General features: G+C 40.0%; 1 protein-coding gene across 2 annotated transcripts in view; it reads right to left on the bottom strand.

The window, feature by feature from the left end:
* CFI (complement factor I) overlaps window positions 1-23,286 on the bottom strand; it is a 98,161-nt gene that overhangs the window by 53,423 nt on the left and 21,452 nt on the right. For both annotated transcript variants that reach the window (XM_049885526.1, XM_049885527.1), the window contains exons 2-4: window positions 6,881-7,160; window positions 4,222-4,375; window positions 747-931 (exon numbers count right to left, since the gene is read on the bottom strand). In XM_049885526.1, coding sequence (XP_049741483.1) covers window positions 747-931; window positions 4,222-4,375; window positions 6,881-7,160 — 619 coding nt within the window. The remainder of the gene's footprint in view (window positions 1-746; window positions 932-4,221; window positions 4,376-6,880; window positions 7,161-23,286) is intronic.

Genomic DNA, 23,286 nt, shown 5'->3' with positions numbered 1-23,286 from the left:
GACGGTAGTGCGTTAATGATTAATGATGTTCAGCATCTTTTCATGCGCTTATTGGTCTTTTGTATATCTTTGAGAAATGCCTATTAAAGTCCTTTGCTCATTTTTAAAATTGTTTGTCTTTTTGTTGTGGAAGTTCTTTATATATTCTAGGTATTAAGCCCTTCTGGGTAAACCAGATACATGGTTACCAAATATTCTTCCCTATTCTGTGAGTTGTCTCTTTGCCATTTACGTTTTGATGATGGCTAGTTTTTTAGCACTGAAAAGGAAAGGGTATGGCTTTAGCCTTTAGCACCATATACATAGCTAAAATATTCCAGTGCCAGGATGGAGAAGCAAAGTATTGGTGATTTACTAGAAACTGAGGCACTGACATGGTCACCTAAACATTTTAAAAGAATGTATATAATCTGGACCTCTGGAAGGAGATGCTGAGGTTTCTTCTCCTGCTCAGTTGACTTGTGTTTGTTATGCTAACTTTAACTCAGATGTTCCAGGAAGTAAAGGGGAGTCAGGCAACTTCGCTTCTCTTATAAGAATCTGAAAAGAAGTAATATTTGAATGGAAAAAAGTACAATAAGGAGGAAGTATCAATTTCATCTCTAAAGCTTAAAATAGGATAGAGGCCCTATCATGGCTTCTGTGGCTGGCAACTGAGTATCAATCATTTATTTGTTTACTGTTGTCTTGATGTGACATAAACGACTTTGAAGGAAGGGAAAATATAAGGCAAATACTCCACCAACCTTCGGGGCTCTGCGTGTAACACACCACAGAAGCTAGACCCTGGTACTTGGTAGCTCTTCCCTTAGTAAAAGTACATTCAGCCAGACTGGTTTCTAATCCTCGACAGTGCACGTGCAGACACTCGGTGTTGTTTATAGGAAGATAGTTGGGTAAATTAAACCTTCTTTGAGTAGAAAGAGCACCTCTGCAAATAGAATACATGAAACATTAGGTTGGAATAATTAGTACTTGGCATTTATAAACTCACTATAGGAGGTAAGGGACTTGTTTCCCCTCAGTTTTTATATGTAAGGTACAGCTTGGATGAGATACTTAAATTCCTTGAGCCTCAGTTTTTCAAAGGGAATGTAACAACCTCACTGGGTTTTGTGAAGAGTCACTAAAACAATCAATTAAAATTCACTAGCCAGTGTTCAAAGTATGGCGAGCACTCATCAAATGTTCGTTTCTTCACACCCATCTCTTGTTAAGGAGAAACGTTTCTTCCTCATTCCTGTTGTTTCCTTCCAACCTGAGATGTGTCATTGCTGGCCTCTCTCCGTCTCTTCAATTGCTCCTCTCTCCAGGGAACCCGACCGATTGCCATCGAGTCGATTCTGACTCACAGCGACCCTATAGGACAGAGTAGAACTGCCCCATAGTGTTTGCAAGGAGCAGAGGGTGGATTCAAACTGCCAACATTTTGGTTAGCTGCTGACCTCTTAACTACTGTGCCAGCAGGGCTCCAAAGATGCACCAGACAAATGTAAATAAAAATAAAGCAGTAGTGGCAATACAAATATCAGACAATTAAAATTAAAGGTAAAAAGAAACACTGAAGAAAATAGTCTTTTTCATTTATTAAGATCCATAACGAAGATAGTCATGAAACTGTCAAACAGCATTGAAATGTAAAAATCTCTCAATTGAAAAATTTCTAAAAACCTCTCAACCTAAATATTTCTAAAAATATCAGATAAAATGGAATAAACACCCTTGATGAGCCCACAAGGAAGAAAGGAAAATCCCCACTGGCTAAAACCAGACTAGTATGTCCATGAGTTTATGTAAAATATAAGCAAAATATCGAGAAAGCAAAGGCTGAGAGAGTTTACCATTAGGTTGAACCATAGACTGTAGGTTAAAAAGTGTTGGATATCCGCAATATCCTATGGTTCAATCTAATAATAAGAGACTCTCCTACGAACTACTAGCAGATGTAGTTTAAGGAAAAAAATTGAATCCAGAATGAAGGAGGGAGATGCAAGGAGGAATGTCAAACCAAGAAGTTGGTAAACATGCAGTAAATCTGCGTAAGCATTGACTGATCACCCATAATAATAATAGCTTATTATATAATAACAGTGATTAACTTTGGGGGTGTAAAAATAAGATGGAAACAAGCATTTAAGATAAGATGGGGTAATAGTCTTCTTCGTATTGTTTCTTAGGAAGGTGAGGACTTCCTAAGTCAAGTATTCCTGGTATAAATTTAAAGATTACTACTAAAAGAATAGAAATAGAATGCATAATTTTTAAAACAAATAGTGGAGGAAAAGGCCGAGAATTTAAAAAGAAAAACTTGATTAATCTAATAGAAATTAGGAAAGGAAGAAACAAAAGCACAGAAAAAGTAAGTGATAAGACCAAAATAATACAGGAAAAATCAATCCAATAATGCAAGTAATCACCATAATGAAAATAAACTAAACTCTTCAGCTAACAGTGATTGCCTTATTGGATTAAAAAAACAAATCTCAGTATGTGCTGTTTAAAAGGGACATACCTAAAATATAATGACACAGGAAAGATTGAAAGTAATGAAATGAAAAGCGATTTGAACAAAGAAGTTAACAAGCTGCTATTCTAATGAATAACACATCTATTATATAGAACCCTGCACTCTAAAGTTGAGAAAATATTTAATTTCAATGAAGCATTTAAAATATACTCAGTCACAAAACAAATCTCAACAAAATATATAAATAGGCAAAACTATCAACATGCAGACATATTCTCTAACCACAATGCAATTAAATAAGAAGTAATTATTAAAAAGATGACCAAAGGGAGGTAAGAAAAATAACCAAAGGCAAACTAACATATATATTTGGAAAGTAAAAAAGAGATTTCCAAATTATTCATGGGTCAAAGGCAAGATTATATGGATTATTAGAAAATATTTTGAACAGAACAATAAATAAAATAACACAGAGACTTGTGGCATGCAGGTGGAGCACTACCTGGCGAGAGACTTATACCTTGAGTGCTTATAGTAGAAAACAAGAAAATTTGAAAATTGGTGAATTAAGCATCCAACTCAGTGAATTAGAAAAAAAATACAATAGCACAAAGAAGAAGGGAGAATTAAGACCAAAGATTAATAAAAAAGAAACAGGCAACAAATACAAAAAAGACTAATCAAACAGACAAATCTCTGGAAGACGGAAAAGGCAAAAAAAAGAAAAAAGAAATCAAAGGACATATCGGGCAAATCTGCTGCAAAAGACCTCTTTAAAGTCTTAAAAAGCAAAGATGTCACTTTGAGGTCTGAGGTGCGCCTGACCCAAGCCATGGTATTTTCAATCAACTCATAGGTATGCGAAAGCTGGGCAATGAGTAAGGAAGATCGAAGAGGAATGAACGCCTTTGGATTATGGTGTTCGTGAAGAATATTGAATGTAGCATGGACTACCAGAAGAATGAACAAATCTGTCTTAGAGGAAGTGGTGTACAGCCAGAATGTTCTTTAGAAGAGAGGATAGTGAGACTTTGTCTCACATACTTTGGACATGTTATCAGAAGGGACCAGTCCCTAGAGAAGGATATCATGCTTGGTAAAGTAGAGGGTCATCAAAAAAGAGGAAGACCCTCAAGATGGATTGACACAGTAGCTGCAACAACAGGCTCAAACATAGCAACAATTGTGAGGATGGTGCAGGACTGGGCAATGTTTCGTTCTGTTTTACGCAGGGTGACTATGAACTGAAACTGACTCTACGCCACCTAACAAAGACATAATGAGCTCACTAAGATCTCCTAGAGGTAGAGTGTTATATTCACTATAGAATAAGTTCCAGACGTATAAAAAGAATCAGGGAACAGTTTGTTCACATAATTACTAATACTACGATTTACAATATATATTAAGTGAGGAAAAAAAGAGAAAGCATAAGTAAGCAATATTAGATGTGAAAAAGTAGACATAGAGTAGAGATAGACATAAGGAGAGACAGATGGTAAAGAATGCATTTGTAACGCTGTGAATTAGTGAACTGTTCGCATCCAGAATGTTCTTTAACAAACTTACAGATGCTGTGTACTGGACAGTGTTCTAAGTGTTAGGCAAGCGTGAACCCATTTAATCCTCATAACAGTGTTATCAGGCATGTATCAGGATTAGGTACCAAAATGCAAATCCCCAGTGCCCCAGTGCCGTCAAATAGTTGGGACAATAAAATCAACCCTGAGAAAATCACTAACACAAGCACTCACTGTTGAAATCCAAGGTCAAGGCAAGCCACGTTGGCCTGTGTTATGCGCCAGCCTTTTTTACAGATGAACATCTTCTCATCTTTGTCCACAAGTTTTACTTCAACAATTCCCTCTGAATTTGTATTTCCATAATTCAAGGAAATACTGAATTGTCCTAAAATAAAAACCAAAAGAAAGAGAAATATTTAGGCATTCACTTTTTCCCCCTTGAGTAGAACCTTAACAATAATAAACTACATAATGTCAAATTAACTCTAAACACCATGAAGATTTTAACAAATAATAGTAAACACCATTTTATGAGTGCTTACTATGTGGCAGTGGCTGGCTACCAGTTAAGAGAATACCATAAAACCCTCACAATCACCCTATGAAGATTAAGCCTGTATTAGCCTCATTTTTACACCTGAGAAACGAAAGCTAAGAGATGTTAAGTTACTGGCTCAAGTGGTGAAACAAGGAATTTGAACTTGCTGTATTAATCCTGGAGCCCTGGTGGTGTAGTGGTTAAGTGCTTGGCTGCTAACCAAAAGGTCAGCAGTTCAAACCTACCAGCCACTCCATGGGAGAAAGATGTGGCAGTCTGCTTCCGTGAAGATTACAGCCTCGGAAAACTTATGGGGCAGTTCTACTCTGTTCTATAGGGTTGTTATGTGTCAGAACCGACTTGATGGCAACAGGTTTGGTTTTAATTAATATTAATCTTGTTGGGAAACCCTGGCGGCATAGTGGTTAAGTGCTACAGCTGCTAACCAAAAGGTTGGCAGTTCAAATTGTCTAGGCACTCCTTGGAAACTCTATGGGGCAGTTCTACTCTGGCCTATAGGGTCACTATGAGTCAGAATTGACTCGATGGCCCTGGGTTTTTGGGTAATCTTGTTGAGGCACTGGTGAGTCAGTGGTAGAATTCTCACCTTACATGTAGGAGACCCAGGTTCCATTCTGGGCCAATACACCTCATGCAGAGCCGCCACCCATCTGTCAGTGGAGGCTTACATGATGCTGAACGGGTTAAGCCAAGCTTCCAGATTAAAAAAAAAAAAAAAAAAAATTTTTTTTTTTTAGGAAGAAAGGCTTGGTAAACTACTTTCAAAAATCAGCCAGCAAAAACCCTCTGAATCATGATAGTCAGATCTTCAATTGAGAATGGGGATAGAACAGGACCAGGCAGCATTTCATTCTATTCCGTAGTGCATCAGGTCACCATGAGTTGCAGGCCGACTCTACGGCAGGTAATAACAACAACAGTATTAATCTTACACATCCCTAGGTGGTGCTGCTAACTGAAGGACTGGTGGTTCATGTCTACCCAGAGGCCCCTTGGAAAAAAGGCCTGGTGATCTACTTCTGAAAAATCAGCCATTGAAAATACAACGGAGAACAGTTCTACCTGGCACACATGGGGAGACCATGAGTCGAAGATGACTCTCCAGCATCTGGTTTTGCTATATTAATCTTACTCCAGAGTTCATGGTCTTAAAAGCCAGCCAAACAAATAATGAAAATGTAAGAAGGGCTTGTGCCTACACATGTATTTAAGGCATTCGGCTGAGGAGAAGAAAAGTCTGGCACTGACTGACATGATAACCACTGCTGCCTTCCTCTTCTCCAACAGGCCACAGGGAGGGACTCCAACTGGGTGCTTTCTTCCTCCTTTTCCACATTACCTCAGCATCTTAACTCAGTGTCACAAAAATATGTGAGCCACTGTGAGCTGGTATATGTCATGGTGCTTTAGAAAGAACTTAATAATAATTCATCTGTAAATTCACAGTGTTTGTGATCACTTGATACCAGAGCACAGTGAGCCTGAGTTTTGCTGTCACAGCTAAAATTTTATGAGCACTTTTGGTGTGCCAAGAGCCTGTATCATTTTATTTAATTGTCACAAAATCCTTATAGGTTAGGGACTACTATTATTCACATTTTACAGATGAGGAAACTGGAGCCCAGAGAGGTCATACAGCTTGTCATTGACTTAGGTGGAGCTTGGAGGAGCTTGAAATAAAATCTGACTGACAGTGAGACCCTGATCTTAACCACTCCACCAATCTGCACATTAGGTTCCCAACCTCCTCATAAATTAGGAACTTGAATGGGAAGTAGACAAGCTCTCCAGTCTAAGAGGCCAAGTTTGCCAGGTTGGAGTATGTTCAAGTCAACACTGGCCCAAGATCTATGTGGATAATCAAGGCCAGTGGGGTGGGGTGGGGGTGGGTGAGAGGGAGAGGCAGGTGATGGAAGCATGGAAGCTGGCAGAAATCATTGAGGCCAGGGGCCAGCAGGGGGCTAACAATGCTGCGTATCAGTACCAATCTCATGTCGAGACTTTTTCCTTGGGTGCTGAATGGACTCTAAATGGCCCTGGGAATAATCCCATTAGCCAAATGGAAGTGAGAATGGGCAGCAGAGGGTGGTACTGATGCTATGGGAAGGCCTGGAGTTAGGACAACCTGCTGTAGACTCAAGAGCTGAATTCTTGTGATTCCTGATTTCTTTAGTTATCCCCTAATTTACTATGGAGAGTCAAGAGAACTCTGAATCTTCTTCATCATATTTCACAGAAAAAACATGCTTTCTAATAGAAAGTATGGCAGACAATTGCCCTCTCACTAGGTATCACAGAATAACTTGGTCTTAGAAAATAGGCTTTTCCTACCTTCAGCTATGCATGTTCCATTATTTAAAAACTTTGCCTGTGGACGAAGACATTCAAAACTCTTTTGCTGACAGTAAGTTGGGTAGCTTCTTCCATTAGTTGAACATACCGAAGTACCATTCTTCGGGCACTGATAAGGGAGCTTACAAATACAGGTCCCATCGATGCATCTCTGCCATGGTTGGCAGAAGACTTTATTACAGGAGAGATGCGTGTATTTTTCTGTTAAGCACTTTTTGTCTATGAGGTCCTCTTGAGGTGTGCCTGATGTTAAATTGCACTGTCAAACACAAAATAAACATTAACTTAGTCTTCTTTTTGAATTAGCCATTGAAAATCCTATGGACTTGATGGCAATTGTTTGTTTGTTGTCTATTTTATAAGGTTATTGTAAGGATTAGAAATAATATGTATATAATTGTTGGCAGGTATTAAGCATGAAATCAATGGGCGCTATTATTATCCTAAGGCCAAAGTAAAATTCAATGAATCTCAGCAGTCATGTTGAGTAACAGACTTGGTGCTGAATGTAGTCTCATGGAATGAGTGATGAATGAAATTTATTAATTCTATTATTAAATAATGCAAAACAATTTATTAAACTCCTACAGTGTGCAAGATCTTGCCAAGATGAATATGACATGGTCCCTGTTTTTTAAGGGCCTGATATCTGGGCAGTAAGATAAAAACACATGTAATAACTGGGATACAAGGCAGACTGTGGTAAGTGATGTAACAGTGGTACAAACATGACACAATACTCTTGGAGAACCAGGGTGGGAGAGATTCAGTCTTTCCAGAGACTGAAATGGTAGCGTTTGAGCAAGGCCATGAAAGACAGATGTGCGAGAGGGTTGGTGCAACAGAAGCACAGAGGAGGAATGTGCAGAATATATTTAGGGAATAGTCTGCAGTCCTATCTGATGATTGTACAGAGATGGTGCGTGCTTCAAGTGGGGTGGTCAATGAGCAGGAAATGGTAGAGGAAGAGGCAGCAGGAGTGGAATATGAGAATGGTTTGAAAAGATGATTGAGGAAGAAAAAGCAATAGGATTTGACAATTTAATCCATGTAGGGGTTGAAGGTGAGGAGGAATGCATTGATTCCAGGTTTTGAGGCTAAGTGATTGTAAGGATGTGTAATGCCCTTAATCAACACAGATATTCAGTTAAGGTAGAGTGTTATGGATTTTGTTTGCGATCTATTGACTCTGAGATGCCTGAAGGACATACATCTGGGATATTTTGTAATAAGGGGAAAATGTGTATCTGAGCTTGGAAGACAAGTCATTGGTTTATTTATCAAGTAATTCAATAAATGAATTAGTTTTTACTCTGTTTTACTCTGTCGGAGTCTCTGGGTAGCCAAACAGTTAAGTGCTTGACTACTAACTGAAATGTTGGTGGTTCAAACCTACTTGAGGTGCCTGGGAAGACAGGCCTGGAAATCTACTACTGAAAGGTTACAGCCTTGAAAACCCTGTGGAGTGCAATTCTACCCTGCACACATGGGGTCACCATGAATTGGACTCTACAGCAACTGGTTTGGTTTTTCTTTTTTTAGGAGCTAAAAACCTCTTTCCTGAGGTGAGCACCATCTAGAGGAGAGACAGGCAAGTGTGACTGGCAGTTTCCCTGATGGAGATAGGCCAGGGATGCCATGAGAACATGTGAGCCTGACTAGCAGGCTGGGGACATTTCCAGGAGATGCTGATGTCTGGTTTGAGTTCTGAGGGTACTGAAGAGGAGTCATCTGGTGGAGAAGAGTGTAGAAGTGAGGGAATGGTGGGGCATGAGGCAGGTGAAGTAATGAGGGAACAGATCAAGAGGGGACTATTGAAGGACTTTAAACAGGGAAGCAGATATTTAGTTTGGAAGATCCTTCTGGACCCTGCTGGGAGGACAAACCAGACAGGTAGGAGCTGCCTAGACTTGTCAGAACCCGGAGGGGATATGATAAGGCTGGGAGCAGGCTAATTGGAAAAAAGTCTGTTGTAGAAGGCCAGTGCTCTCTCGTGTCTGCCAGTTGCCCCTTCTGGAGGATTGGCAGCCCAGGCAATGCTGAAAATGGACTCATCTGTCACCCCAACCCCTAGCAGGGGTCTCCTCTATTTCTTGGTGCCCTCCAGTTGCAGCAATAGCAAGCTGGGGCAGAGGCAAATCAAACAATCTCTAAAAAGCTGTTATGAACACCAATAAAAACCAGCCAATTAAACCCATGTAAAAATTTGTAAAAGTTGTGAAAATCATTCTATCCAATATGCTTCTCAGTAAACTTAATAAATAGCTAAAGAAATGAGGAAATTTGACAAAAAAGTCATTTGGTAAACTGGCTTTTTTCTTTTCCTTGTCATTTTTTGTTTTTTTTGTAAATTATGCACAACACAAAACTTGCTATTTTAACCATTTTCAAGTGTGTGATCCAGTGGTGTTTTAGGCTGGGTTCTCTAGAAGAGCAAAAGCAGTGAAGCATGTATATATGTGTATACATATATAGAGAGAGAGAGCCCTGGTGGCACGGTGGTTAAGAGCTATGGCTGCTAACCAAAAGATTGGTAGTTCAAATCCACCAGCTGCTCCTTAGAAACCCTGTGGGGCAGTTCTACTCTGTCCTGTAGGGTCACTATAAGAAGGAATCGACAGCAATGGGTTTGGTTTATATATATACATATATATATGTATATATACACACATATATATAAAAAATGTGTATCTGTATATATGTGTATATATATATATACACACAGAGAGAGAGATTTATCTCAAAGAAATGGCTTATGTAGTTGTGGAGGCTGGCAAGTCCCAAACCTGTAGGTCAGGTGTCAGGCGGGTGGCTTCACCTGACTCCTGTGGTTGTAGGGGCTGACGAGTTCAAAATCAGCAGGTCAGGTAGAAGGCTGCTGGCTCATGGGATTGTGGGAGCTGGTTAATCCCAAGCTCTACAGGTCAGGCGGCAGGCTGTTGGCTCACATTCCAAGAACCAGAGGTCAGAGGATAGCAAGTTGGTTGCAGGATCCAGAGAGAGCTTTGTCAGAACATCCATATATATTGGATGCAGGCCACACCCCCAAGGAAACTGATTGGCTGCTCATATCAGATCACAAAAAGAAGTATGATTACATAATATCTGCCAAACCACTGAGACTAATGGCCTAGCCAAATTGACACATAACCTTAATCATCATAGTCCACCTATTGTCAACTTGGCATCTGTACACATCACTTAAACCATATATAACCTCTAAATAAAGACAATTATAAAGTCATACTGGTGCCTAACATGATACAACTAACATGCATACAACCAAAAACATATTAAGGCATTCTATATCTCCATGGACGGTAGTTTTGGCAGAAGCATTGCATGTGGGGAAGGTAAATCAGTGTCCAGAGTCTCTATTCCAATAAAAACAAAATGCTGCCCTTTCCATGACAGAAGCTGTCCAATGTAATCAACCTGCCTCCAGGTTGCTGGCTGATTGTCTTGAATATGGTTCCCAATCACGAACTCAGCTTTGGTCTCTGCTGCTGGCAGATAGAGCACTTAGCAGTGGCTGTAGCCAAGTTGGCCTTGGTGAGTGGCTGTCCATGTTGCTGAGGGCATGCATAACCTCCATCCTGCCATGATGGCCACTTTGTTCATGAGCCCATTGGGCAATGACAGGAGTGGCTAGGGAAAGAGGCTGACTGATATCCACAGAACATGTCATCCCAGCCACTTGATTGTTAAAATCCTGCTATTCCGAGGTTACCCTTTGGTGAGCATTCACATGAGACACAAATATCTTCACTTCTTTGGCCCATCCAGAGAGGTCTAGCCACATACCTCTTCCCCATACCTCCTTGTCACCAATTTTCCAATCATATTCCTTTCGAGTCCCTGACCATGCAGCCAGACCATTGGCCACAGCACATAAATCAGTGTCCAATACCACATTTGTCCATTTTTCCTTTCAAGCAAAGTGGACAACCAGGTGCACTGCTTGAAGTTCTTCCCATTGGGAGGATTTTCCCTCACCACTGCCCTTCAGGGAGGTTCCAGAAAGGGGCTGCAGTGCTGCCACTGTCCACTTTTGAGTGGTGCCTGCATGTTACACAGAGCCATCTGCAAACCAGGCATGTTTTCTCTTCCTTAGTCAACTGATCATTAGGAACGCCCATGAGGCCATAGGTGCAGACTGGGAGAAGGAAGGTAACGTGATAAGAGTGGAGACCATGGACATTTGGGGCACTTCCTCATGTAAGTTACTTGTGCCTTCAGGTTCTGCTCAAGCCCAATCTGGTATATACCACTTCCATTTAATGATGGAGTGCTGCTGCACACATCCGACTTCATGACTCTCAAGCCCTGAGCTCATCTCTTTCTTTCACCACTTCGTCCAGTGAAAGCAGGACCAACCAACCAGCTTCCCTCCATTTCTCAGTTTGGCAGAAAATGCTGAAAGGCGTCAAATACACAATCACCAGAGCCTTGTTTCTCACAAATATTTGATCTAACGGTGGTGATATTTTACATATTTCTATTGCCACCTCATGCCATGGTTTAGCACTGCCTTCTTCCTTACTGGAATCCAGAGTCATCAGTATATTTAAGTCTAGCCAGACTTGAGAACCAATTCAGAAAACTTATCCTTACGATTTTGTTCCTCTAAATCACTTTTGGTACTAAATGGTTTAGGCTGGGTTCTCTAGAGTAACAAAACTGGTGAAGCATATATATATACATATATAGAGAGAGATTTATCTCAAGGAAATGGCTCATGCAAGTCCCAAATCTGTGGGTCAGGCACCAGGCTGGAAGCTCTTCCTGACTCACGTGGTTGCAGGGGCCGACCAACCCAAAATTGGCAAGTCAGGTGGAAGGCTGCTGGCTCATGGGGTTGTGGGAGCTGGTGAATCCCAAGACGTGCAGGCCAAACAGAAAGCTGCTGGCTCATGTCCTAAAAATTGGAGGTCAGAGGATGACAAGGCAGATGCAGGATCCAGAGAGCACAAGCTTTGCCAAACTAAAAAAACCAAACCCAGTGCCGTCGAGTAGATTCTGACTCATAGCGACCCTATAGGCCAGAGTAGAACAAAGCTTTGCCAGAACATCCATATATGTTGAATGCAGGCCACATCCCCAGGGAAACTGATTGGCTGTCAACTGATTGGCTGCTTACATCAGATCACAAAATGGAGGATGACTATATAATATCTGCCAAACCACCAAGAATCGTGGCCTTACCAGGTTGACACATAACCTTAACAATCACTAGTGGCATTAATCACATTCACATTGTTGTGAAATCATCACCACTATTTGTTTCCAGACTTTTTCATCTCCCCAAACAGAAACTCTGTACCTATTAAGCAATAAGTTCCCCTTGACCTCTTTCCCCAGCCCACCGTAACCACTAATCTACTTTCTGTCTCTCTGCATTTATCTATTCTAAATATTTCATAGAGGTGTGATCATACAAAATTTGTTCTTTTGTGCCTGGCTTATTCACTTAGTATTGTCAAGTTTCACGTATGTCATAGTATGTATTAGAACTTCATCTCTTTTTATGACAGAAGAATATTCCATTGTTTGTATATATTGTATTTTGTTTATACATTCAGCTGTTGACAGACTTTGGGTTATTTCCATCTTTTGGTTATCATGAATAATGTTTCAATGAACGTTAATGTATAAGTATCTATTGGAGTCACTACTTTCAGTTTTTTGGGGTGTATACCCAAGGGTAGAATCATTGGGCCATATGGTAATTCTATGTTTAATTTTTTGAGAAATTGCCAGACCGCTTTCTACAGGAGTTGCACTGTTTTACATTCTGCCCAGCAATACATGAGGGTTTTAATTTTTCTACATTCCCTCCAATGCTTGTTGTTTTCTGATTTTTTTTTTTGTAATAGCCATCCTAGTGGGTGTGAAGTAATATCTCATTGTGCTTTTGATTTGCATTTCCGTAGTGACTAAAGGGAAACCCTGGTGGTGTAGTGGTTAAGTGCTACGGCTGCTAACCAAGAGGTCAGCGGTTTGAATCTGCCAGGCACACCTTGGAATCTCTATCGGGCAGTTCTACTCTGTTCTATAGGGTCACTATGAGTCGGAATATACTTGACGGCAGTGGGTTTGGTTTCGTTTGGTTTGGTAATGACTAAAGATGTTGAGCATCTTTTCATGTGTTTTTTGGCTATTTGCATATCTTTTTTGAGAAATGTCTGTTAAAATCCTTTAAAATGTATATTAAACACTTTACATACATGATTTCCAAATATGTTCTCCCATTTCGTAAATTATCTTTTTCTTCATAATGTCCTTTGATGCACAAAAGTTTTTGGTAAACTGGCTCTTGAAAAATTAGTATGCAATCTACCAGTTAGACACTTCATGAGTCCATGTACCTCTTCTGAAGCACTTCTCAGAGTTGGAATATTTATAATTATTTAACTTCCATATCTTCCACTGACTAGACTGTAAGGACCCTGACAACAGAGACCTTTTACGTGTCACTCCTACGCTGAAAGAGCAATACTCCAACTGAATGCAAGTAGAAGGCAACTTGATTCTTTTCCACCTTTATCCCTTTAAATCCTTTCTGAGAACTCAGTCTTTTGTGATCTTTGGATAGAAACTAGGGCAGATGTCATTACTTTTTTAGTTACTCTTAGATTAAAGCAAAAACAGAAAATGAAAATCATTTAGTCTCAGGAAAAGTCATTAAACAGCAATTACAATGTCCAGGCCCATGTAACAGTTGAGATGCTGACCTTTTTTTCAGATGAAAGCTTTCCTCCTCTTCCAGTTCAGACTTACTTCAGGGGTTTGGTGGGCAATTTTATATTTGTTTTCTTTGAGCTCTCCTCTACCCTACAGCTTGCAGGCCAAGGTTTCTGTCCACCACACGGTCAAAGTAAAGAGAGAGGGGCGTGGAATAGGGTCTTATCTGACTGTTGCTGTGATCTGGCCTTGGCACTCTGAGCTTGGTGGAGTAAGGAGTTAAAGCTGACTCTCTCTTGTGGAGTGCTTTACAGGTTTTCTAGAAGTCGCAATGATGTCAACCCCCTCATGGCTGGTAATGCCTCTCCTCCAGCTGGCCACTAACAGTGGATGCCTTCTCAGCTTCTGCATCCAGCAGGACACCTCCAGTCTCTTTCTGCTGAGATGCTTAATTTGGTAGGGAGCTTCCTGGAGAGAGTCCTATTCAAATGATCCCCAGGTCCATTGCTTTCCAAGGGCCCACATCTGCCCTTCTGCCCTGTTCTTTCTGGAAGTACTGCTTCCTCCAATACAGGCACCTCTCTTTGCTCTGCCACCAGGCACCTCTAGCCATATCCTTTTGTTTTCATTCTTTCAGGTGTGTGTCAAATACCAGTTCCTTTGTCCCCTCAGACTCCAAGGAGCAAATATCAAACACTCCAAGGGGACCTACTGAAGGCCGTTCACAATGTTTGAAGACACATAGTAGCACTATCTGCTCCTTCCTCAGTGCTGGGGTTGGGCCTGGGGGTGAAAATGCTCCCTCACTCCAACAACTTTTCAAGATATTCCCAGTTTCTTCACTTTCGACGGTTTTACATATTCAAGTTAAGAGTTTCAAATCCAGTTTGGGACCACTTCTTTTGCCAGTTTCACATTCTGAAGAGCTCAGTTTGGAATGTGGAATTATTTGCCACTGGTATTTTTCTTCTTAGCCTTTTGAGTTTTAGTTACAAGTGAGAAGAAAGAGTATTACTTTAACATCCCTTTACAAACATTTTGTTTACATTTGTGTCCCCACACCTGGCACGGTGCCTGATATTCATTGACTGAATAGTGAAAAAGAACAGCAAAAACAGAACACTGAGGACAATTCACAATCAAGGGGAAGAAGAAATGGAGGAGGCAAAAGATACACTGCTTCCAGCGAGTGGGGTGTTGCCCGGGGGTTCAATGCTGCAGAGAGCTCCAGAGAAGGAAGGTAGAAAAATGGCCATCAAGTTTGATGAATAAAGGTCATTGGAGCCCTTTGAAGAAGTAGTTTTAGCTGAGTGTTAGAAGCAGAAACCAGACCTTGGTGAGTGAAGTCCTGAATAGGAGGTGAAGCAGTGGAAGAAGTACAGGCTAACCCTTTCTAGAAGTTTGATTATCTTTTTTGGTTACACATAAGGGACTGAACACAGGCTTTTATCTCTGCTTCTTCTTCTTTTTTTTTTTATTAACTTTTATTGAGCTTCACGTGAACATTTACAAATCAAGTCAGTCTGTCACATATAGGTTTATATACACCTTACTCCATACTCCCACTTGCTCTCCCCCTAATGAGTCAGCCCTTCCAGTCTCTCCTTTCGTGACAATTTTGCCAGCTTCCAACTCTCTCTATCCTCCCATCCCCCCTCCAGACAGGAGATGCCAACACAGTCTCAAGTGTCCACCTGATATAATTAGCTCACTCTTCATCAGCATCTCTCTCCTACCCACTGTCCAGTCCCTTTCATGTCTGATGAGTTGTCTTTGGGAATGGTTCCTGTCCTGTGCCAACAGAAGGTTTGGGGACCATGACCGCCGGGATTCCTCTAGTCTCAGTCAGACCATTAAGTATGGTCTTTTTGTGTGAATTTGGGGTCTGCATCCCACTGATCTCGTGCTCCCTCAGGGGTTCTCTGTTGTGCTCCCTGTCAGGGCAGTCATCGATTGTGGCCGGGCATCAACTAGCTCTTCTGGTCTCAGGATGATGTAGGTCTCTGGTTCATATGGCCCTTTCTGTCTCTTGGGCTCTTAGTTATCGTGTGACCTTGGTGTTCTTCATTCTCCTTTGATCCAGGTGGGTTGAGACTAACTGATGCATCTTAGATGGCCGCTTGTTAGCATTTAAGACCCCAGACGCCACATTTCAAAGTGGGATGCAGAATGTTTTCATAATAGAATTATTTTGCCAGTTGACTTAGAAGTCCCCTTAAACCATGGTCCCCAAACCCCCGCCTTTGCTCCACTGAACTTTGAAGCATTCACTTTATCCCGGAAACTTCTTTGCTTTTGGTCCAGTCCTGTTGAGCTGACCTTGCATGTATTGAGTATTGTCCTTCCCTTCACCTAAAGCAGTTCTTATCTACTAATTAATCAGTAAAAAACCCTCTCCCACACTCCCTCCCTACCCCCCTCGTAACCACAAAAGTATGTGTTCTTCTCAGTTTATACTATTTCTCAAGATCTTATAATAGTGGTCTTATACAATATTTGTCCTTTTGCCTCTGACTAATTTCGCTCACCATAATGCCTTCCAGGTTCCTCCATGTTATGAAATGTTTCACAGATTTGTCACTGTTCTTTATCGATGCGTAGTATTCCATTGTGTGAATATACCAAAATTTAACCATTCATCCATTGATGGACATCTTGGTTGCTTCCAGCTTTTTGCTATTATAAACAGAGCTGCAATAAACATGGGTGTGCATATATCTGTTTGTGTGAAGGCTCTTATCTCTCTAGTGTATATTCCGAGGAGTGGGATTTTTGGGTTGTATGGTAGTTCTATTTCTAACTGTTTAAGATAAAGCCAGATAGATTTCCAAAGTGTTTGAACCATTTAACATTCCCACCAGCAGTGTATAAGAGTCCCAATCTCTCCGCAGCCTCTCCAACATTTATTATTTTGTGTTTTTTTGGATTAATGCCAGCCTTGTTGGAGTGAGATGGAATCTCATCATAGTTTTAATTTGCATTTCTCTAATGGCTAATGATCGAGAGCATTTTCTCATGTATCTGTTAGCTGCCTGAATATCTTCTTTAGTGAAATGTGTGTTCATCTCCTTTGCCCACTTCTTGATTGGGTTGTTTGTCTTTTTGTGGTTGAGTTTTGACAGAATCATGTAGATTTTAGAGATCAGGCGCTGGTCGGAGATGTCATAGCTGAAAATTCTTTCCCAGTCTGTAGGTGGTCTTTTTACTCTTTTGGTGAATTCTTTAGATGAGCATAGATGTTTGATTTTTAGGAGCTCCCAGTTATCTGGTTTCTCTTCATCATTTTTGGTAATGTTTTGTATTCTGTTTATGCCTTGTATTAGGGCTCCTAAGGTTGTCCCTATTTTTTCTTCCATGATCTTTATCATTTTAGTCTTTATGTTTAGGTCTTTGATCCACTTGGAGTTAGTTTTTGTGCATGGTGTGAGGTATGGGTCCTGTTTCATTTTTTTGCAAATGGATATCCAGTTATGCCAGCACCATTTGTTAAAAAGACTATCTTCTCCCCAGTTAACTGACACTGGGCCTTTGTCAAATATCAGCTGCTCATATGTGGATGGATTTATATCTGGGTTCTCAATTCTGTTCCACTGGTCTATGTGCCTGTTGTTGTACCAGTACCAGGCTGTTTTGACTACTGTGGCTGTATAATAGCTTCTGAAATCAGGTAGAGTGAGGCCTCCCACTTTCTTCTTCTTTTTCAGTAATGCTTTGCTTATCCGTGGCTTCTTTCCCTTCCATATGAAGTTGGTGATTTGTTTCTCTATCACATTAAAAAATGACATTGGAATTTGGATCGGAAGTGCATTGTATGTATAGATGGCTTTTGGCAGAATAGACATTTTTACTATGTTAAGTCTTCCTATCCATGAGCATCTGCTTCTTCTTAAAACCCATTAAAAATTAAAGGATTTAAAAAAATTTTTATTGTGTTTTAAGTGAAAGTTTACAAATCAAGTCAGTCTCTCACACAAAAACTTATATAAACCTTGCTACATACTCTAGTTTTTACATACTACCAGTTGCTTTCCCCCTCAATGAGACAGCCTGCTGCCTTCCTACACTCTCTCTTTTCATGTCCATTTCGCCAGCTTGTAACTCCCTCTACCCTCTCATCTCCCCTCCAGGCAGGAGACTCCAGCACAGTCTCAAGTTTCCACCTGATCCAAGAAGCTCACTCCTCACCAGCTTCCCTCTCCAACCTATTGTCCAGTCCAATCCCTGTCTGAAGAGTTGACCCCGGGAATGGTTCCTGTCCTGGGCCAACAGAAGGTCTGGGGGCCATGACCATCGGGGTCCCTCTAGTCTCAGACGGACCATCAAGTCTGGTCTCCTTATGAGAATTTGGGGTCTGTATCCCACTGCTCTCCTGCTCCCTCAGGGCTTCTCTGTTGTGTTCCCTGTCAGGGCAGTCATTGGTTGTAGCCGGGCACCAGCTAGTTCTTCTAGTCTCAGGGTGATGTAGTTTCTGGTTTATGTGGCCCGTTCTGTCTCTTGGTCTCATAATTACCTTGTGTCCTTGGTGTTCTTCATTCTCCTTTGTTCCAGGTGGGTTGAGAACAATTGATGCATCCCAGATGGCTGCTTGCTAGCTTTTAAGACCCCAGACGCCTCTCTTCAAAGCAGGATGCAGAATGTTTTCTTAATAGATTTTATTATGCCAATTGACTTAGAAGTCCCCTGAAACCATGGTCCCCAAACCCCTGCCCATGCTACACTGGCCTTCGAAGCATTCAGTTTATTCAGGAAGCTTCTTTGCTTTTGGGTTAGTCCAGTTGTGCTGACCTTGCCTGTATTGTGTGTTGTCTTTCGTATCACCTAAAGAAGTTCTTATCTACTATCGAATTAGTGAATACCCGCTCCCTCCGTCCCCCCTCTCGTAACCATCAAAGAATATTTTCTTCTCTGTTTAATTCCCGAGTTCTTCTAACAGTGGTCTTATACAATATTCGTCCTTTTGCAACTGACTAATTTCACTCAGCATAATACCTTCCGGATTCCTCCATGTTATAAAATGTTTCACGGATTCCTCACTGTTCTTATCAATGCGTAGTATTCCATTGTGTGAGTATACCGTAATTTATCCATTCATCTGTTGATGGGCACCTTGGTTTCTTCCATCTTTTTGCTATTGTAAACAGTGCTGCAGTAAACATGGGTGTGCATATTTCTGTTCATGTAAAGGCTCTTATTTCTCTAGGATATATTCCAAGGAGTGGGATTGCTGGATCGTATAGTAGTTCTATTTGTAGCTTTTTAAGGAAGCGCCAAATAGATTTCCAAAGTGGTTGTACCATTTTACACTCCCACCAGCAATGTATAAGTGTTCCAATCTCTCCACGGTCTCTCCAACATTTATTATTTTGTGTTTTTTAGATTAATGCCAGCCTTGTTGGAGTGAGATGAAATCTCACTGTAGTTTTGATTTGCATTTCTCTAATGGCTAATGATCGTGAGCATTTCCTCATGTATCTGTTAGCTGCCTGAATGTCTTCTTTAGTGAAGTGTCTGTTCATACCTTTTGCCCATTTTCCAATTGGGTTATTTGTCTTTTTGTAGTTGAGTTATTGCAGTATCATGTAGATTTTAGAGATCAGGTGCTGATTCGAAATGTCATAGCTAAAAACTTTTTTCCGGTCTGTAAGTAATCTTTTTACTCTTTTGGTGAAGTCTTTGGATGAGCATAGGTGTTTGATTTTTAGGAGCTCCCAGTTATCTAGTTTTTCTTCTGCATTGTTAATAATGTTTTGTATTCTGTTTATGCCATGTATTAGGGCTTCTAACGTTGTCCCTATTTTTTCTTCCATGATCTTTATCATTTTAGATTTTATATTTAGGTCTTTGATCCATTTTGAGTTAGTTTTTGTGCATGGAGTGAGGTATGGGTCCTGTTTCACTTTTTTGGAGATGGATATCCAGTTATGCCAGCAACATTTGTTAAAAAGACTGTCTTCTTCCCATTTAACTGTTCTGGGGCCTTTGTCAAATATCAGCTCCTCGTATGTGGATGGATTTATGTCTGGATTCTCAAGTCTGCTCCATTGGTCTATGTGTCTGTTGTTGTACCAGTACCAGGCTGTTTTGACTACTGTGGCAGGATAATAGGTTCTAAAATTGGGTAGAGTAAGGCCTCCCACTTTGTTCTTCTTTTTCAGTAATGCTTTACTTATCCGGGGCCTCTTTCCCTTCCATATGGAGTTGGTGATTTGTTTCTCCATCTCATTAAAAAATGTGGTTGGAATTTGGATCGAAATTGCATTTTATCTATAAATGGCTTTTGGTAGAATAGACATTTTTATAATGTTAAGTCTTTCTATCCATGAGCAAGGTATGTTTTTCCACTTATGGAGATCTCTTTTGGTTTCTTGCAGAAGTGTTTTATAGTTTTCTTTGTATAAGTCTTTTACATTTCTGGTAAGATTTATTCCTAAGTATTGAAAAAAAAAATTTTTTTTTCTTTATTTTATCTTCATGGGGGCTACTGTAAATGGTATTGATTTGGTGATTTCCTCTTCAATGTTCTTTTTGTTGATGTAGAGGAATCCAGCTGATTTTTGTGCTTATCTTGTATCCCGATACTCTGCTGAACTCTTCTATTAGTTTCAGTAGTTTTCTGGAGGATTCCTTAGGGTTTTCTGTGTATAAGATCATGTCATCTGCAAATAGAGATACTTTGACTTCTTCCTTGCCAATCTGGATGCCCTTTATTTCTTCATGTAGCCTAATTGCTCTGGCTAGGATCTCCAGCACAGTGTTGAATAAGAGTGGTGATAAAGGGCATCCTTGTCTGGTTCCTGATCTCAAGGGGAATGCTTTCAGGCTTTCTCATTTAGGATGATGTTGGCTATTGGCTTTGTATAAATGCCCTTTATTATGTTGAGGAATTTTCCTTCTATTCCTATTTTGCTGAGAGTTTTTATCACGAATGGGTGTTGATTGAACTTTGTCCAATGCCTTTTCTGCATCAATTGATAAAAACATGTGATTCTTATCTTTTGTTTTATTTATGTGGTAGATTACATTAATTGTTTTTCTAATGTTGAACCATCCCTGCATACCTGGTATGAATCCCACTTGGCCTTGGTGAATTATTTTTTGATACGTTGTTGAATTCTATTGGCTAGAATTTTGTTGAGGATTTTTGTATCTGTGTTCATGAGGGATATAAGTCTGTAATTTTCTTTTTTTTTTTTTGTGGTGCCTTTACCTGGTTTTGGTATCAGGATATGGTAGCTTCGTAGAATGAGTTTGGGAGTATCCCATCCTTTTCTATGTTCTGAAATATCTTTAGTAGTAGTGATGTTAACTCTTCTCTGAAAGTTTGGTTGAACTGTGCAGTGAAGCCATCTGGGCCAGGGCTTTTTTTTGTTGGGTGTTTTTTGATTACCTTTTCAATCTCTTCTTTTGTTATGGGTCTATTTAGTTGTTCTACCTCTGTTTGTGTTAGTTTAGGTAGGTAGCGTGTTTGTATGAATTCATCTATTTCTTCTAGGTTTTCATATTTGTTAGAGTACAATTTTTCATGGTAATCTGATATGATTTTTTAAATTTCAGTTGGGTCTGTTGTTACATCGCCCATCTCATTTCTTATTCATGTTATTTGCTTCCTCTCCTGTTTTTCTTTTGTCAGTTTGGCCAATGGTTTATCAATTTTGTTGTTTTTTTTCAAAGAACCAGCTTTTGGTCTTGTTAATTCTTTCAATTGTTTTTCTGTTTTCTATTTCATTTGCTGTAATTTTTATTATTTGTTTTCTTCTTGTGACTGAGGGTTTCTTTTGTTCTCTTTCCGTTCGTTCAAGTTGTAGGGATAGTTCTTTGATTTTGGCCCTTCTTTTTGTATGTGTGCTTTTATTAATATAAATTAACCTCTGAGCATTGCTTTTGGTGTGTCACAAAGATTCTGATAGGAAGTGTTTTCATTCTCATTGGGTTCTCTGAATTTCTTTATTCCATCCTTAATGTCTTCTATAATCCAGTCTTTTTTAAGCAGGATAGTATTCAGTTTCCAAGTGTTTGATTTCTTTTCCCTGCTTTTCCTGTTATTGATTTCCACTTTTATGGCCTTATGATTAGAGAAGATGCTTTGTAATATTTCAGTGTTTTGGATTCTGCTAAGGCTTGCTTTATGACCTAATATGTGGTCTATTCTAGAGAATGTTCCGTGTGCACCAGAAAAGAAAGTATACTCGGTTGCTGTTGGGTGGAGTGTTCTGTATATGTCTATGAGGTCAAGTTTGTTTATTGTGGCATTTAGATCTTCCGTGTCTTTATTGAGCTTCTTTCTGGATGTCCTTTCCTTCACCAAAACTGGTATGTTGAAGTCTCCTACTATTGTTGTGGAGCTGTCTATCTCACTTTTCAATGCTGATAGTTTGTTTTATGTATCTTGCAGCCCTGTCATTGGGTGCATAAATATTTAATATGGTTATATCTTCTTGGTATATTGACCCTTTAATTATTATATAGTGTCCTTCTTATCCTTTCTGATGGATTTAACTTTAAAGTCTATTTTGTCAGAAATTAATATTGCCACTCCTGCTCTTTTTTGATTGTTGTTTGCTTGATATATTTTTTTCTGTCCTGATTAAAGGAATTTTTAAAAATGGATAAATAAGGTCAAGGAGAATGGGGGAAGGAGAGAAATGAGAGTCCAGACTAGAGATGTTACCAAAATGAAGGAAGCTGGAAAGTAGAGGGGCTCGTGGTAACTAAATGAGTAGAAAGAAACCCAAGCCTGTATGCAGGGAGACCACCTGAATAAAGCAGATTGGGGTTGGTTTTTCTCTGCTGTATAACCTAGCCTACACTGAATGATACAATCTCCATAATCCAAAATGTTGAGAACCACTGGTGTAGGGAGTATGGGGACTCAATCATTTTGTTTGTGAGCTGATTGAGGCGTGCTAAATAATTTTTTCTGTTTTCATTGAACCTGGAATTACAAATTGTGATGAGACTACCAAATATATGGAGGAGGTATTTCCAGTTGTAGTCCTAGACCATCTGCATCAAAACCATCTCAGGTACATCTTACAAATGCAGATTTTTGTACTCAACCACATACCTTCTGAATCAGAATCTCTGGGGGATAGCCTGGGAATCTGCACTTTAAACAAGCTCCATAAGGATTCTTATGACTCCCAAAGTGAAAGACCAAGAGTCACCTCTTTGGACCACAATAATTTTCAAAGTGAGTTACACACACGCTGGGGAGTATGAAGACAACCAGGTGCAGTGTATACGGAAAAATTTTAGAAATTCTATTATTTTTTATTGAAAAAATAGGAAGGAATGAAATTAATCTGTACTAATGGGTTGATACTTGTGCCTTCACTCACGAAATATCCATTCACTGCTTATTGAGAGCCTACTATGTGCTGGGAATATTCTAGGGCCTGAAGATAAAACCTCAAAGAACAAAGTCAGGGGGCTTACATTTCTGGTAGCAGGAGACAGATATAAACAAATAACATGTAAGCATATAGTATAACATAAGGTGACAAATGCTATGCAGGGTAAGAGAGGTAGAAAGTGTGGCCAGTGAGGGGACAACTGCTATTTTGTTATGGTTTTCAGGGAAGACTTTAGGGAAAAGATTACTTTGGATCATAGACCTGAAAATGTGAAAGAGCAAGCCATGAAGATATCTAGGGGGAACGTATAATCATCCACCCTTATCTGAGTTTTCGCTTTCTGCAGTT

Source organism: Elephas maximus, chromosome 5 (assembly GCF_024166365.1).
Source record: "Elephas maximus indicus isolate mEleMax1 chromosome 5, mEleMax1 primary haplotype, whole genome shotgun sequence".
Lineage (NCBI taxonomy): Eukaryota > Metazoa > Chordata > Mammalia > Proboscidea > Elephantidae > Elephas > Elephas maximus.
The sequence above is the reverse complement of the archived record's forward strand: the minus strand, read 5'-3'. Positions and strand labels throughout refer to the sequence as shown.